An 18,994-nucleotide genomic window follows, 5' to 3' on the forward strand; every position below is an offset into this window, starting at 1 on the left:
GTTCTTAACCCCTAAACTCCCACCTGAACCGAGCACATTTCCTCCAGTTTGGCTTTACCCCAATCCAAAAGCTTCTGGAAAAAAGGTGAGAATATAGCAACAGAACTGAGACGAAAACAATGATGAAGATGTGACAAAAAATGACAAATACGTGACCAAAAAAAACGGACAAAAAATTGACAAAAAAAATGATGAAAAAATGACAAAAATGTGACAAAAAAACTGACAAAAAATGGACAAAAAAATGACAGAAAAATGATGAAAAAATGATGAACATGTGACAAAAAGTGACAAAAATGTTACTATTTGACAAAAAAATTACAAAAAAGTTACAAAAATTAGTTGAAAACCCCCCAAAAAATGATGGAAAGAAAATCTGACGACGTGAGGAAAAAGATCCATTTACATGAGTTTTGTAGATCTTAGCTTTCAAATGAGGCGTTACACTGGCCTACAGGATTTGAGTAAAGCTGAACTGGAGAAAATGCTCTCGGTTCAGGCGGGAGTTAAGAGGTTCTTAAAGAGACAGAGGCCTATTTCAAGACATTCACTACAGCCATTTTGAGAGAGACATTTTATACAAGGCAGTTATTCTAATTTACTGCATTTACAGACCAACAGAAGGTGACATGAGTCCTTAAAGTCCACATGTAAATAAGTTCATCTGTGTCTCAGGCCACAATATACACAACACATGAAACAAACATTCATTCAAGTTCACTTCTGTTATTCAACGTAAACTGTGAAACTAATGTATGATAAAGAGTCATTCCACTCCAATGTCTTTGTTATGATTTTGTTGATTATGGTTTATAGGGCATTTCAAAATAAAACATTTTTACAATAATAATAAGAATGGAAACAAATAAAGGCTTGATATTCGTCACTTTGCCTGTAATGACTTGAGTTTATATCGTATATTAGTTTCACAGTTTAACCCCTTAACTCCCACCTGAATTGAGCACATTTTCTCTAGTTTGGCTTTACCCCAATCCAAAAGCTTCTGGAAAAAAGCTGTGAAAATAGCAACAAAACTGAGACGAAAACAATGATGGAAATGTGACAAAAAAGTGAGAAAAATGTATGAAAAAGTGGCAAAAATGTCACAAGAAATTGACAAGAAATTGACGAGAAATGAGATAAAAAAAAGACAAAAAATTGATAAAAAATGGACGAAAAAATGACGAAAAAATGAAAAAAAATTGACAAAAAAATGAAAAAAAATTGACAAAAAAATGAAAAAAAATTGACAAAAAAATGACAAAGATTTGACAAAAAAAGACAAAAATGTGATAAAAAATTGACAAAAAAATTACGAAAAATTGACGAAAAAATGACACAAATTTGACAAAAAATTGACGGAAAAAATGACAAAAATTTGACAAAAAAATTACTAAACATTCACAAAAATGTGATAAAAAGTGACAAAAAAGTTACAAAAATGAGTTGAATACCCAACAAAAAAATGATGGAAAAAAAATGTGATGACGTGAGGAAAAAGACCCTCTCGGTTCAGGCGGGAGTTAAGAGGTTAAGTTGAATTACAGAAGTAAATGCACTTTTTCATGAGATTCTAATTATATGACGAGCACCTGTGTCTTTTTACCAGAGTCTGTACAGCAATAATTTACCAACAAGTTTGTTAATGTACATTTCTGTTGTGACTTCCTGCTTCAGATAAACACAGACTCACTAATGCACTGAGAGCCCGTCAGGATCATCATCTGTTCCTTTTCATCTTCCTCATTAAACGCTGAGTTCGCCTTTTCCTTCTGACCGAGGACGACTCAGTAAAACAGTTCTTTTCCCTTTGTCTCCTGCAGGTGTCCAGATGTCCTCGCTGAGTCCTGGTCCTGATCTGAAGCAGGAAATCCCAGAGACTCTTCAGATTAAAGAGGAGGAAGAGGAGCAGAGCATCAAACAGGAGGAGGAGCAGCTGCCAGTGTAGGATCACTTTACACTGACAAATACTCACTTTACACTTTTACATCTATGTTTTCAATCATTTCTCAGGTCTGTCCCAGAGTCCAGAGTCTGTGTGAAGAGAGAAGAGTCCAGACAAACTGAGCACCGAGAGGAAACGCAGGGAGAGGACAGTTCAGAAAGTGAGGGACAAACTGAGCACTCGTCTGACACTGACGATGACGACGACTGGGAAACATCCGGCGCTCCAGCTGTAAGAAGCACCGGCCTGTTCCCCAAATACAAGTCTGCCCCAGAGCCCAGCGCCTCCGTCCACGAGGAGGACCTGTCAGGAGCTGAAGGAGCCGAGGGGAAGAAGCACCGGTGCTCAGTTTGTAACAGGAGATTTGCCCGGAAGAGTTCGCTCTCGAATCATGAGAGAGTCCACTCTGGCGCTGAGGGGAAGAAGCACCAGTGCTCGGTTTGTAAAAGGAGATTCACGGATAAATGTCGTTTAGAAATACACACTCGAGTCCACACCGGAGAGAAACCTTACAGCTGCTCAGTCTGTAATAAATTATTCTCACAAATAGGTAATTTCAAGAGACACGAGACGATCCACACAGGAGAGCAACCTTACAGCTGTTCAATGTGTAATAAAAGATTCAGACTGAAGCACAATTTAGTCAAACACATGAGACGACCTCACGCCTGGTCACCGGTCCACGAGGAGGAGTCACCGGTCCACGAGGAGGAGTCACCGGTCCACGAGGAGGAGTCACCGGTCCACGAGGAGGAGTCACCGGTCCACGAGGAGGAGGTTTTACAGAAGAACGTCTGAGTTCACACCGGAGACGTCTGTAACTGATCTTTACAGCTGTTCACATCTGTCTTTCAGAAGATAAATGTGGCCACACAGCAGCTCCGTGTACTGTGTGTGTATCCCTCCACGCCCGGCGGGTCTACTTTTCTCTAGACTAAAACATAACGGAGGTTCATGACCATAAAGGATTTGTGTGTGTGGGACAAACAGGAGGAGATACAAACACAAAACAGGGCTGGGAAAAAAATCGATTTGATTTAAAAATCGTGTTGGTCAAATCGATTCATATTAGATAGATTTTTAAAAAATATTTTTAGCTTAGAGCAGGGTTGCCCAAAGTGGGGCCCGCGAGCCAAATTTGGCCCACCAGAGAGTGACCTACTTGTGCGCCTGGTCAACACTAAGGCTGCGTCCGGAACGAGCAGACTGGTCAGAGCTCTTACGCCAAACCGGATGTGCGTCAGCGTCCGCCATGACAAGAAGCTTCTGAATTGGTCTGTCAGTTAGGAAGGAGTTAGGAAAAGGAGCCTCGATGCTAACTATCATAGCCACTTTAGCATAGGGACCTCTGGTGCTAACTATCATAGCCACTTTAGCATAGGGACCTCTGATGCTAACTATCATAGCCACTTTAGCATAGGGACCTCTGGTGCTAACTATCATAGCCACTTTAGCATAGGGACCTCTGATGCTAACAATCATAGCCACTTTAGCATAGGGATCTCTGATGCTAACTATCATAGCCACTTTAGCATAGGGACCTCTGATGCTAACTATCATAGCCACTTTAGCATAGTGACCCTGATGCTAACTAACCGGTGATTAGGAGCTATGTGCCGTCCCATAAGCCACTGCACCAAACCCCCCCACCCCCCTCGGCCCCCCCCCTCGAGTGATTCATGCGCAACCACTGTTGATTGACAGGAGCACATTTAAAGGAATAGGCCACCGTTTTTACATACTGAGATATGCTCTTACCTCACTTTAGTCGAGTTAATATATCCCCGTCTGGTCTTTGTCCGTGCGCTCACACATACGCAGCCTCTCCCACATGTCACATAGCTCCAAAAAAAGCTCACGATAGAAGCTACCAAGCTCTTCCACATGTTCCCTATTTAAATAAAGTTACGTGAAGTGTTTTCATGCAAAGTATATTTACACAGAAATGTAACATGTCGATTTTATAAGCAGATAAAAAGGGGAACTATATTGTGAGGCGTAATGATACGAGGAGCAAAACGTCCGCGCAGTAACTCCTAAAGGTTATTGACGGAAGTGAGCGGGGGAAGTCTTTAGGAGTTAACTCTCTCCATGGATCTATTATATTAAACTCTCTCCCATTCATTCTCAATGGTTAACATGGATGCAGTACACTTTTTGGCCACCAGCGGCTAATTGGGGGCGCTGTTTCACTCCGTTTGCAAAGTTTAGGAAACACTTGTGTCTTGTTTATCTCAGAGCGTCGCAGCATCAACTTTCCCATTTTTCCAACTTTTATTACAAAGGTCGTCGTTGTTGTTGTTGTTTACATTTTGCACTCTATTGCTACAATCATTGATTTTCTTCTACTAAAACTCACATATATGTTTCTAAAATATATTTACAGTTCAGTTACTTTGTTTTAAATGGGGTGAATTGAGTTTTTTAGACACAAATCGCAGATGTTTTGGGAGGAAAGTCACCCAGCTCTAGCACGAAACTGGTGTATGAAAAGTGTTGGAAAGTCCGAGCAGAGGCCGGGTCTGTGAAGTCTCTTGTTTCGCTGAGAAAATGAGCTCTTTAGTGCTTCACTAAATGGTGAAAGTAAAATGTGTCTGTTTGGCTCCTCACGTGGCCGTCTCCGAGTGCAAGTTTTCTTCTCTTTATAATAAAAATACCTAAAATAATCCAGCTGTTTGTTCTTTGCATGAAAAGTTCAACAATGCAGCTTTAACCCCTTAACTCCCACCTGAACCGAGCACATTTTCTCCAGTTTGGCTTTACCCCAATCCAAAAGCTTCTGGGAAAAAGCAACAAAACTGAGACGAAAACAATGACGGAAATGTGACAAAAAAGTGACGAAAAATTGATGAAAAAGTGTCAAAAATGTCACAAAAATTTGACAAAAAAATTACAAAAATATGACAAAAAATGACAAAATAAAGACCAAAAAATGACCCCAAAAAAAAAAAAAAAAAATGTGACAAAAATGAGTTGAATACCCAACAAAAAAAATCTGATGACGTGAGGAAAAAGATCCTCTCGGTTCAGGCGGGAGTTAAAAGGTTAAACAATAATCTCACATTCAGAAGTCCAAGTCAGCTGTTTTCCACCATCTTTTACACTGAAAAGTCTGACACCGGAAGTTAAACATGCGCACTGCCTTCTGGGACATTTAACTCGTGTGTGATTTCTCCTCCGCTGAAGGCAGAGTTATCGCCGTTTTCTCGTCCTTAAAAAGATGGACGGAGGAAACCGGAGGAGCCGTTTGTTCTTTAACGGGGACGAAACAAAGTACGAGCTGTGGGAAAGGACATTCTTGGGACACTTGCGGAAACTTGGGCTAAAGGGCGCCATTTTGGACGAGCCAGACGAAGAAGAAGAAGAAGAGGAGAAATACAACGAGGAGAGAAATAAAGAAGCTTATGCGGAGCTTCTTCAAGTGTTGGATGAGAAAAGCCTTTCCCTCGTGAGGAGAGAAGCCACAGACGATGGAAGGAAAGCGCTGAAGATCCTCCGAGAGCTCTACACGGGCTCTACACGGCTCTACAATGGCTCTACACAGCTCTACACTGGTAAAATAATGAAAAAGTGACAAAAAATTATAAAAAATGTATGGAAAAAATGCTGAAAAAATTGCAAAAAAAGTGACGAAAAAATTGCAAAAAAATATGAAAGTGATGGAAAAAAAGGACAAAATATGGACAAAAAAATTCTGAAAAAGTGACGATTTTTTTTTTTTTAAACTGATGAAAAATTTACGAAAAAATGATGAAAAAAGGACAAAAAAACTGCAATTAAGCAAAAAAAAGTGACGAGAAAATGTATGAAAAAATTATTTAAAAAGTGACAAAAAAGTTATGAAAAAAATACAAAAAAGTGACGAAAAAACTATGAAAAAGGTGACGTTTTTTTTTTAACTGATGAAAAATTACCTAAAAAAGTATGAAAAACTACAATTAAAAAAAAAATGACAACAAAATTCTGAAAAAGTGACAAAAAATGTACAAAAAAGTGACGAAAAAATATGAAAAAACTATGAAAACGTGATGAAAAAAGGACAAAATATGGACGAAAAATTAAGAAAAACTGAAGAAAAAAAATGATGGAAAATGTACGAAAAAATTATGAAAAAAGGCCAAAAAAAAATACAATTTAAAAAAAAAAAGTGACAAGAAAATGCATGAAAAATGTATGAAAAAAGTATGAAAAAATTACCAAAAAGTGACGAAAAAATATGAAAAAACTATGAAAAAGTGATTGAAAAAAAGGACAAAAATTCTGAAAAAGTGACGTTTTTTTTCAACTGATGAAAAATTACCAAAAAAAGTATGAAAAACTAATTTTAAAAAAAAATGACGAGAAAATGATGAAAAAATTCTGAAAAAGTGACAAAAAATTTACAAAAAAGTGACGAAAAAATATGAAAAAACTATGAAAACGTGATGAAAAAAGGACAAAATATGGACGAAAAAATTATGAAAAAAGGACAAAAAAACCTACAATTAAAAAAAAAAAAAAGTGACAAGAAAATGCATGAAAAATGTATGAAAAAATTACCAAAAAGTGACGAAAAAATATGAAAAAAACTATGAAAAAGTGATTGAAAAAAGGACAAAATATGGACGAAAAAATTCTGAAAAAGTGACAAAAAAAATATGAAAAAACTGAAAACGTGATGAAAATAGGACGAAAAAATTAAGAAAAACTGAAGAAAGAAAATGTACGAAAAAATTAGGAAAAATTAGGAAAAAGTGACAGAAAAGGTTTAAGAATTTCAACGGTTTAAAGGCATTTCCGTGGATTATAAGTTCTAGTTTAAACTCTGGGTCAGTTCTTCACAGCACGATTCTTCCCGATCCGTGACCCACAGCGTCGTCAGAACATTTGCAGGTTGATTTCGGGACATGCCCCGATATATCAGAGCCGATACTGAAACAAGACGATATCGGGGATCGGCTTAGGGTACAGATATCTGACACTGAACCAATACTACATTTGGCTTCCACAGCTTTAAAGGAATAGGCCACCGTTTTTACATACTAAAATATGTTCTTACCTCACTTTAGACGTGTTAATATATCCCCGTCTGGTCTTTGTCCGTGCGCTCACACATACGCAGCCTCTCCCACATGTCACATAGCTCCAAAAAAGCTCACGATAGAAGCTACCAAGCTCTTCCACGTGTTCCCTATTTAAATAAAGTTACGTGAAGTGTTTTCATGCGAAGTATATTTACACAGAAATGTAACGTGTCGATTTTATAAGCAAATAAAAAGGGGGACTATATTGTGAGGCGTAATGATACGAGGAGCACAGCGTCCGCGCAGTAACTCCTAAAGACTTCCCCCGCTCACTTCCGTCAATAACCTTTAGGAGTTACTGCGCGGACGCTGTGCTCCTCGTATCATTACGCCTCACAATATAGTCCCCCTTTTTATTTGCTTATAAAATCGACACGTTACATTTCTGTGTAAATATACTTCGCATGAAAACACTTCACGTAACTTTATTTAAATAGGGAACACGTGGAAGAGCTTGGTAGCTTCTATCGTGAGCTTTTTTGGAGCTATGTGACATGTGGGAGAGGCTGCGTATGTGCTCCGTTTGCGTGACAGAGCGCACGGACAAAGACCAGACGGGGATATATTAACACGTCTAAAGTGAGGTAAGAACATATTTTAGTATGTAAAAACGGTGGCCTATTCCTTTAAAACACAACTTTCACCGACTAAAACTGTGAGAGTCTGGACCGAGCTCCAGGACGGGTGAAAATACGGTCGTAACAGGAACAAAAAGAAACAGGAAAGTCTCTTGGTATCGGTTAATATCGGATATCGGCAGATACTCAAACCCTCAGTATCGGTATTGGAAGCAAAAAAGCTGGATCGGTGCCTCTCTAAACTAAAGAGAGCGGGACCCAGGATTGTTCCTTGGGGAATTCCAGTTTGAATTTTCTGAAAAGATGATTTACAATTATCGAGCTGTGAGAAGGTGAAGGCGCAAACACGTGCGACTAATTACTGCAACTTAAAGAGGGGGTGTTCTGCTTTCTTCAGTCCCATAGCACCAGTCTATATCTCACTACAATGATGACAAACCTTCTGTTGGTCTGTAAATGCAGTAAATTAGAATAACTGCCTTGTATAAAATGTCTCTCTCAAAATGGCTGTAGTGAATGTCTTGAAATAGGCCTCTGTCTCTTTAAGAACCTCTGAGCCTTTAGACACGCCCCCTCCACACGCTGTCTGTGGCATCAGTGGGGAGGGGGTTCTGCTGAGGAGCAGTGGTCGGTTACTCGGCTCGGAGGCGTCTCCAGGAGGTGGGGGCGTTCCTAGGAGGACTCAGGCAAACCTATCCCTAAAATGGCCGCCATCAGAGTTTTTACAGATTACTCAGAAATACGTGAATGTGCCAAGGCAACACTTCAGCCATGTTTTTAATGAGGGAATGACAGAATAACAGGATGGAAGGCTTGAAAAATTTTGCATAATACCCCCCCCCTTAACCCCGCCCCCTCTCTCTGAGCGGATCCGCCCATGCGTCATTAGCAGTTAAAGAAACACAAATATCACGGTAATGAGTGGAGTCATTGACCTCAGGCCTTTTTCTGACCGACACTTAGAGAACTGGCTTTTATTGTTTTACTGTCAATGTTGCTTTAGTTCTCCCGTCCTCAGCGGTGCATCATGGGAAATGTAGTTCTAACATGTTTAACCTCTTAACTCCCGCCTGAACCGAGAGGATCTTTTTCCTCGCGTCATCAGATTATTTTTCCATCATTTTTTTTTTGGGTATTCAACTAATTTTTGTCATTTTTGAGTTAATTTTTTTGACATTTTCTGATAATTTTTTTGTCAATTTTTTGTCATTTTTTGTCACATTTTATGTAATTTTTTCGTCATTTTTTAATAATTTTTTTGTCATTTTTTGTCAATTTTTTGGTCATTTTTTGTCACATTTTTGTCATTTTTTGTCATTTTTTCGTCCATTTTTATCAATTTTTTGTCACTTTTTTCGTCAATTTTTTATCATTTTTTTTGTCATTTTTTGTCACTTTTTTTGTCCATTTTTTATCATTTTTTTTGTCATTTTTTGTCAATTTCTTGTGACATTTTTGCCACTTTTTCATCAATTGTTTCTCACTTTTTTGTCACATTTCCATCATTGTTTTCGTCTCAGGTTTGTTGCTATTTTCCCACCTTTTTTCCAGAAGCTTTTGGATTGGGGTAAAGCCAAACTGGAGAAAATGTGCTCGGTTCAGGCGGGAGTTAAGGGGTTACGAAGGCCCAGCAGAGGATGTTCTTCCACCTGCAGCAGCTCAGGAAACTTAAGCTGCCGACGGAGACGCTGGTGCAGTTCTACACGGCCATCATCCAGTACATCCTCACCTCCTCCATGTTTTGAATGTATTTGTTCTCGTCTCCATGTTCCTGCTCCCACTCAGTCTTCCTCTGCAAACCCAACGAGCTGAACCTTTGAAGTTTTGCCTTTTCCTTCTGACTGAGACACATGAGTCTTTTCCCCATAATAATGTAGTTCCCTTTGTCTCCTGCAGGCGTCCAGTCGCCCTCGCTGACTCCTGGCCCTGATCTGAACCAGGAAACCCCAGAGATTCCACAGATTAAAGAGGAGGAAGAGGAGCAGAGCGTCAAACAGGAGGAAGAGCAGCTGCCAGTGTAAACATCACACTCACGTTTCACTGACAACAAATCCCAGGCTGGAAATCCTGGAAAAGTCGTGCAATTTTATAACCAAACTTATTTAGAAATCCTAAAATATTATAGAAAATGTGTATGTGTGTATTTACAGTGCCTCTCGTAGGTATTCATACACCTTGAACTTGCACATTTTGTCATGTTTACAACCCTAAACATAAAGATTTAATTTAGATTTTTTTACTGAACGTTCACACACAAGTAACAGACAACTGTGAAGTGAAAGCAAAATGATACATGATTCTGTTATTTTTCAGAAAATAGAAAAGTGAAAAGTGGGGCTTGCATAAGTATCATACAGCATTTTCTGAGTGCATTAAATTGCCTTTAAAACATTCCTAATGACTCCAGAATGTTCACACCTTGGCCTAACGGTTAAATAGAGGCACCTGTGTGTAATCTACTCTCAGTATAATTTCAGCTGTTCTTTTAGGCCCTCAGAGCTGTGGTCGGAGTGTGTTGGTCACTAAACAACATCATGAAGGTCCAGGAGCACCAGAGAGGTCAGGGATAAAGCTGTGGAGAAGTTTAAAGCAGCATTAAGTTATACAAAGATTTCCCAAGATTTAAACATCTCCAAGAGCAACTGTTCAATCCATCGTTCAGAAATGGAAAGAGTAAAGCACCACTGCAGACTTACCAAGACACGGCCGTCCACCTAAACTAACAAACTGAACAAGGAGACACTGGTCAGAAATACAACCAAGTGCCCCAAGATAACTCTGGAGGAGCTGAAGTCCTGCGGCTGAGCTGGGGGAATCTGTACATGGGACAACTATAAGTCGTATCTACACAAATCTGGCCTTCATGGACGAGTGGAAGAAGAAAGCCATTATTGAAAGGAGAACATAAGAAATCCTGTTTGAAGTTTGTAGAAGTCATATGGAGGACACAGCTCCATGTGGAAGAAGGAGCTTTGGTCAGATGAGACAAACGTTATGTATGGAGCAAACCTAACACTGCTCATGGTCCTGAGTGCACCATCCCCAGTGTCAGATATACGGGGGGGAGCATCATGCTGTGGGGCTGCTTTTCCTCAGTGGGGACTGGGGAGACTGTAAGAATAGTTTTGAAGATGGATGGAGCCAAATATAGAGACATTTTGGAGGAAAACCTGCTGGAGTCAGAAAGAGAACTGAGGCTGGGGCGGAGATTCACCTTCAGCAGGACAATGACCCGAAACACAAAGATAAATCTACAATGGAATGGTTCAATAAAAACATATTAATGTGTTAGAATGGCCCAGTCAAAGTCCTGACCTAAATCCTATTGAAAATCTGTGGAAAGACCTGAAAACTGCTGTTCACAAAACAACTCAAGCTTTGTCACACACACTTTTCACTTTTCTATTTTCTGAAAAATAACAGAATCATGTATCATTTCACTTTCACTTCACAGTTGTCTGTTACTTGTGTGTGAACGTTCAGTAAAAAAATCAAAATAAAATCTTCATGTTTAGGGTTGTAAACATGACAAAATGTGCAAAAGTTCAAGGTGTATGAATACTAACGAGAGGCACTGTATATGTGCATATATATATGGAGTTTTTGTGCCACTGATGAACTCTTTTTTTTTTATATATTTAAAGGGGGGTATTATGCAAAATCGACTTTTTCAAGCTTTCCATCCTGTTATTCTGTCATTCCCTCATTAAAAACATGCCTGAAGTGTTGCCTTGGCACATTCACGTATTTCTGAGTCATCTGTAAAAACTCTGATGGCGGCCATTTTAGGGATAGGTTTGCCTGAGTCCTCCTAGGAACGCCCCCACCTCCTGGAGACGCCTCCGAGCCGAGTAACCAACCACTGCTCCTCAGCAGAACCCCCTCCCCACTGATGCCACAGACAGCGTGTGGAGGGGGCGTGTCTAAAGGCTCAGAGGTTCTTAAAGGAATAGGCCACCGTTTTTACATACTAAGATATGTTCTTACCTCACTTTAGACGTGTTAATATATCCCCGTCTGGTCTTTGTCCGTGCGCTCACACATACGCAGCCTCTCCCACATGTCATATAGCTCCAAAAAAGCTCACGATAGAAGCTACCAAGCTCTTCCACGTGTTCCCTATTTAAATAAAGTTACGTGAAGTGTTTTCATGCGAAGTATATTTACACAGAAATGAAACATGTCGATTTTATAAGCAAATAAAAAGGGGGACTATATTGTGAGGCGTAATGATACGAGGAGCACAGCGTCCGCGCAGTAACTCCTAAAGACTTCCCCGCTTCCGTCAATAACCTTTAGGAGTTACTGCGCGGACGCTGTGCTCCTCGTATCATTACGCCTCACAATATAGTCCCCCTTTTTATTTGCTTATAAAATCGACACGTTACATTTCTGTGTAAATATACTTCGCATGAAAACACTTCACGTAACTTTATTTAAATAGGGAACACGTGGAAGAGCTTGGTAGCTTCTATCGTGAGCTTTTTTGGAGCTATGTGACATGTGGGAGAGGCTGCGTATGTGTGAGCGCACGGACAAAGACCAGACGGGGATATATTAACTCGGCTAAAGTTAGGTAAGAGCATATCTCTGTATGTAAAAACGGTGGCCTATTCCTTTAAAGAGACAGAGGCCTATTTCAAGACATTCACTACAGCCATTTTGAGAGAGACATTTTATACAAGGCAGTTATTCTAATTTACTGCATTTACAGACCAACAGAAGGTTTGTCATCATTGTAGTGTGATATAGACTGGTGCTATGGGACTGAAAAAAGCAGAACACCCCCTCTTTGATATATATATTTAAAATAAAATAAAACTTAAAATAATGTATTGAATTAAATATAATATAATTTCATTTAATTTTATGAAACATAGGATTCTCCCTGTCTGTGCCGCTCCCAGAACCAGAGCAGTTCACACGTCAGACGAGCAAACTTAACTAAACTCAAACATACAGTGAGCTGAAGGAAACCCGCAGAGGAGGATAAAAAACAACGTAGCAGCTGTGTTTGTCTCAGGGCTCATTGGTCTTTCTCAACGCCTCCTACAAATCCCAACCAAAAACAGATGCTTAATGTAAATGTGGCTGATAAATCTGTACGAACCCTGCACAACATCACACTTTTAAATCTATGTTTTTAATCATTTTCAGGTCCGTCCCAGAGTCCAGCACTGACTCCGTGAAGAGAGAAGAGTCTGACACTGACAATGACGACGACTGGGAACAATTCAGGTGTTCAACTGCCAAAAGCACAGCTCTGTTCCCCAAAAACCAGTCTGCACAGGAGCCCAGCGCCTCTGTGAACCACGAGGACCTGTCAGGACCTGAGGGGAAGAAGCACCAGTGCTCAGTTTGTAACAAGAGATTTGGGACGAAACGGGTTTTACAGAATCACCACCAAGTTCACACGGGAGAGAGACCTTTCAGCTGCTCAGTCTGTGGGAGAACATTTGCCCGAAATAGTAATCTAACGGCACACATGAAAGTTCACACAAGAGGGAGGCCTTACAGCTGCTCAGTGTGTGAGGAAACATTTGTGAAAAAGCCAAATCTAACTGAACACATGAGGACACACACAGGAGGGGGCGCTGGTGAAGCGGCCGGGAACAAACACCAGTGCTCAGTTTGTAACAAGACATTTAGGAGGAAATACGTTTTAGAAAATCACATCAGAGTTCACACAGGAGAGAGGCCTTTCAGCTGCACAGTCTGTAATAAAACATTTTCCCATAAGTGTAATCTGTCTGCACATATGAGGACTCACACAGGAGGGGGCGCTGGTGAGGCGACCGCGAAGAGGCACCGGTGCTCAGTTTGTAACAAGACATTTGGGATGAAATCAGTCTTACAAAGCCATATCAGAGTTCACACAGGAGAGAGGCCTTTCAGCTGCTCAGTCTGTGGGAAACCATTTGCCCAAAAGAGTTCTCTCTTAAGTCACGAGAGACTCCACTCAGGAGCCGAGGGGAAGAAGCACCAGTGCCCAGTTTGTAACAAGAGGTTTGGGACGAAATACGTTTTACTGAATCATATGAGAGTTCACACAGGAGAGAGGCCTTTCAGCTGCTCAGTCTGTGGGAAAACATTTGCCCGAAAGAGCTACCTCTGGAGTCATGAGAGACTCCACTCAGGGGCCGAGGGGAAGAAGCACCAGTGCTCCGTTTGTAAAAAAAGATTTTGGTCAAAATACATCTTACAAACTCACATTCGAGTTCACACAGGAGAGAGACCTTTCAGCTGCTCAGTCTGTGGGAAAACATTCTCTTATAATAACACTCTCACTGCACATATGAAAATTCACTCAAGACAGAGGCCTTACAGCTGTTCACTGTGTCAGGAAACATTTGCTAAACGTAATGAGCTGACTGCACATATGAGGACGCACACAGGAGGGGGCGCTGGTGAGGCGGCCGCGAAGAGGCACCGGTGCTCAGTTTGTAACAAGACATTCGAACGTAAAGATGTTTTACAAAGACACATCCTTATTCACACAGGAGAGAGACCTTTCAGCTGCTCCGTCTGTGGGAAGACATTTTGCCTTAATAGTAATCTAACGGCACACATGAAAATCCACACAGGAGGGAGGCCTTACAGCTGTTCAGTGTGTGAGGAAACATTTGTGAAAAAGCTAAACCTAACTGAACACATGAGGACTCACACAGGAGGGGGCGCTGGTGAGGCGGCCAAGAAGAAACACCAGTGCTCAGTTTGTAACAAGACATTTGGGAGGAAATACATTCTAGAAAATCACATCCGAGTTCACACAGGAGAGAGGCCTTTCAGCTGCTCGTTTTGTGACAGAACATACAAGCAAAAGAATCAGCTCACGACACATTTAAAGATCCACACGGGGGAGCGGCCGAACAGCTGCTCAGTCTGTGGCAAAACATTCACACAGCCGAGTAACCTGACTGCACACATGAGGATGCACTCGGGGGAGAGGTCTTTCAGCTGCTCACTGTGTGACAAGACGTTTTACAGAAAGGATAAACTCACTGTACACATGAAGTATCACTCTGGAGAGAGGCCTTTCAGCTGCTCAGTCTGTAATAAAACCTTTGTTGAAGAAAGGAGTTTAGTTTTACATATGAAATATCACTCAGGACAGAGGCCTTACAGCTGCTCAGTCTGTGATAAAGCCTTTGTTGAAGAGAAGAGACTAAATGTACATATGAAATATCACACTGGAGAGAGGCCTTACAGCTGCTCAGTCTGTAATAAAACCTATGTTGAAAAGGCGTGTCTTAAAAAACATGAGAATTTACACAGGACAAGAGCCTTACAGCTGCTCAGTTTGTGACAGCATGTATTAACGGGCGCAGGCTCAAAGCACAAGGACTAAAACCTTCCAGCGTTTCATCAGATGCTGAAGCCTTGTACTTCAGTGAAACTGTACTAAAGTAAAGTGTTACTTTACTCAGAGCGTCTCAGTGCAGGGACTAAAGAAGCACTTTTAAACAATATTAATTAGCAAATGTAAAACATTAAAGTGAAACAGTCACATCCACTTCTACCGGCCGTGTCCGAGTCGGGACGTAAAAAATCACATTTATCTTTAGCATCAAATATGAAAGAGTTTTAAACCACAGCTCTGTGTGAACTCATAAAACACTTTAAGTGTTTACTCTCTTGTAAAACATCCGCGCACTTGTTGCTCGTTCGCACAGATGATCCGGCGTCGAGCTCTGAATCTATAAATATTTAAAACATTTAAAACAATAATGCTAAAAATGAACGGGTTTGTTTCAGCCTGGACTCGAGACTCGAGAGGCGACTTCATTGATCCAAAGCAGCAGCAGTTTCAGACCCTGAGAACAGCTGCAGGAGCTCCAGCTTTATGTTCTTCCTTTACTAATGTGCGTCACATAAAATGTGTTTAATGATTAGTTACAATTATACTGTTTTAATATTCATAATGCAAAATAATCATCTTATAAATGTGCGTTGATATGATGTGAATGTATCTATTAAGAAAGGGCGGTTCTGTCCATCACTGTCTCAGTGATGTTTGTATGTAACAAATGTAACATTTAACCTCTTTAAAGCTACACTGCGTAACATTTTGGACTAAACAAAACATGCTCCTAATGATACAGAAAATGCTGTTTTTGCCGTGTGTGATAAAAGAATGGATTTGGATGAAAAACTCACCTGTTTAAATCCCATATTCCACTTCCTTTCGTCACGTCTCCATGGAGACGAGCTGGAGACGAACCAGCTCCCGGTAAAGTTTACAGTCGTATCTGAGGAGGGCGGAGCCTCACGAATGCTTGTTTGTACATTTATGAGGTGTTTTTCAATGATGAAAATATCTGTCATAAAATAAATGCTTGTATTTCAATTGTATTTATTGGATGAAATTCTACGCGGTGCGGCTTTAAATCTAGTTTTTTGTTTGTTTGCCTGAATTAAAAGCATAAAGAGGAAACCATGTGTGTCCTTGTTAGGAGTTGTTTTTCTGACTTGTTCACTCCACACACGTTTATCTGTCGATGAAATGGAAAGAGCCGTGTCAGGTGATGGTGTTCCTCAGGGGTCTGTCCTGGGACCAGCCCTCTTCATCGTCTTTATAAATGATACAGCCTTTTATACTCAAGAGTCAGTCCTGGTTTATTTAAACAGAGCCTCACAAAACATCCATGTCTTTGTTGGTTTGGGGGAGACGGGGGAGGTTTGTTCATCTCTAAAAGTACAGATAACTTAACCATATTTAACCAAGTGCCGACTTCTTTTGGCATCAGCGTCATATTACGTCATCGTTATGAAATGAATGTTGAGTAATAATATATAATAGGGCCGTGCAATTAATCGAAATTCGATTACGATTTCGATTACAACAGTAAACCATTACAAAACCAGCATAATCTAAAAAAATCAATAATATTATTTTTTTCACCTTTTTTTTTCCAATTTTTTTTCAATTTCTTTTTTTTTTTTTTCAAAGCAGACTTGCGTTATTTCACGGCGCTGGGATTATTTTCCCTTCGCTTTCACGAGCCACGGCTCCTGCTTTTGCCTGACGTAAAAACAAACAGCGCTGTGTGATGATGTCATCAGGCCGCGCTGCTCAGTGTGCTTGCGCAGGTGTGAGGGCTGGCCAGCAGGGGGCAGGTGTGAGGGCCGGCCAGCAGGGGGCAGGTGTGAGGGCCGGCCAGCAGGGGGCAGGTGTGAGGCCAGCAGGGGGCAGGTGTGAGGGCCGGCCAGCAGGGGGCAGGTGTGAGGGCCGGCCAGCAGGGGGCAGGTGTGAAACAGGGACCTCTCTTTAATCGAGGCAAACTTGAAATCATTTGTACTTTTATGACTGTCCAGAAAACATAAAATATCATCAGAGTGTTTTGATTAATAAATAAATCAAATAAAGATAGACTTTTATTTAAAGGCAACAAAGAATCGTTTGGATAATCATGATTTTAATTATGACAAAAATAATCGTGATTATTATTTTTTCAATAATCGAGCCGCCCTAATATATAATAATGTATTTTTATATTCGTCACGGTGCCCTCGCTCGCTCACTCGTAACATTGTGTTTATGGGGCATGTACTTTTTAATTAACCAGAACTGGCTCAATTCATTTCCAACGGTTTGGTTTGTTTACGTCAGAGGTGTCGGTATGACGCTGCAAACATATGGATAAAAAAGAAAATCTGCTTTTTCAACATGTTCAACATTCAGAATTATAGCCACGTTTAAACAATAATCATTTCTCATTCACATCTGTCCTGAATCTGTCAGAGGCACATTCGTAAGTCACAGTCAGATGTTTTCCGCATCATCCTCTTTTACACTGAAAGGTCCGACACCGGAAGTGAAACACTGCCCTCTGGGACAGTCACGCTGAACTGTGATGTTTTTCCTCCGCTAAATATACGAGCTTTTACAGTATTTTACAGGCGAAAGATGGACGGAGGAAACCGGGGGAGGGATTTGTTCTTTAACGGGGACGAAACAAAGTACGAGCTGTGGGAAAGGACATTCTTGGGACACTTGCGGAAACTTGGGCTAAAGGGCGCCATTTTGGACGAGCCAGACAAAGAAGAAGAAGAGGAGAAATACAACGAGGAGAGAAATAAAGAAGCTTATGCGGAGCTTCTTCAAGTGTTGGATGAGAAAAGCCTTTCCCTCGTGAGGAGAGAAGCCACAGACGATGGAAGGAAAGCGCTGAAGATCCTCCGAGAGCTCTACACTGGTGAGACACGGCTCTACACTGGTGAGACACAGCTCTACACAGCTCTACACTGGCTCTACACGGCTCTACACTGGCTCTACAGGGCTCTACACTGGCTCTACACGGCTCTACACCGGTGAGACCGAGCCCGGGGTTAGCCTGACCTGGAGCTAACAGAGCTAACGGCACTGTTAGCTTGCGAGAGCGTTGTTTTTCATTCATTTATATATATATACTTCTAGTTTACAGAATCCTAAGTGTCAGTGTTGACGTTTGAGAAGAAGAAAAAAGGAAAAGTGAAGTAACAACATTACGCGGTGTCACAGTTTGGGCGCTAGCTTGATGCTACTTAAGGCACAACAACAACCCCAGAGTATTTTACCTTTTAGTTTGATACTACTGCAAATCCCATGATGCTTAGCGGTAGGAAATCATGATATTTAAAGTAGCATCCGATTACACAATGAAGATATTTTTTTTTCACTCAAACGTGTCTGTAAATACTGTTTACGTGGGGCTAGCCCGCAGTTAGCTTTGCCCGTTAGCCCGTTAGCTTCTTCGTGTTGATTTAATTAGTGTGTGTTGGGGCCTCCGGGTCGGTACACCGTGTGCTTTTCCGGGCAGAGACACCAGGGGGCGATGAAAGACCCTCCAATCATCCCATTAACACTTGTATTACCCCCAGAGGGACGACGGGGAGGATTTATGGGGCTCTTCCAGCATCCGGGTATCTCAGTGCGCCGCAGATGTGGAGGTGAAAACAACGGCGGTTTTAAACAGATGAATGTAGTTCTTCTCAGTAAATCCTGCCTAAAAGCTGGTGTGCAGTTGGATGTTTCATCTTGTCGGAACTACAGCTTCAGTCTTGTAAACGGAGTAAGTTTTATCATTAGAATCAATGTCATTTGCTTTGCTTTAAACATAGAATAAATTGCTAATCAAATGTTTAATGTCATGACATGTGTTAGCGAAGTCACGCTTTAGCTAAATCTAAAGATGAGTCAGAACAAGAGCTTCTAAAACATGTTCTCATCAGCATCACGTTAGGGTTAGATTATGATTATTTACTGAAACACAAAGTTACGATGGATTATTGACGTGTACTCGGCGACCTCTGTTTGTACAAACATCCATCGAGACCAATTCATTTCTTTTTCAGACTTTTGCCTCAGATTATCCTGAGAATCAAATGACATTTCATCACAATCTGACAATAAATCCTCTCAAACAACC

General features: G+C 40.8%; 1 protein-coding gene across 1 annotated transcript in view; it reads left to right on the plus strand.

Moving 5' to 3' along the window:
• The window catches only part of LOC306974690 (uncharacterized protein), a gene marked incomplete at its 3' end in the record, with an annotated part of 41,795 nt that overhangs the window by 17,932 nt on the left and 4,869 nt on the right, over positions 1–18,994 (plus strand). Inside the window, exon 3 of the mRNA XM_079572063.1 lies at positions 1,901–1,944. Coding sequence (XP_079428189.1) covers positions 1,901–1,944 — 44 coding nt within the window. The remainder of the gene's footprint in view (positions 1–1,900; positions 1,945–18,994) is intronic.

This window comes from Gobius niger (genome assembly GCF_951799975.1).
Source record: "Gobius niger genome assembly, chromosome: 15".
Classification (NCBI taxonomy): Eukaryota; Metazoa; Chordata; class Actinopteri; order Gobiiformes; family Gobiidae; genus Gobius; species Gobius niger.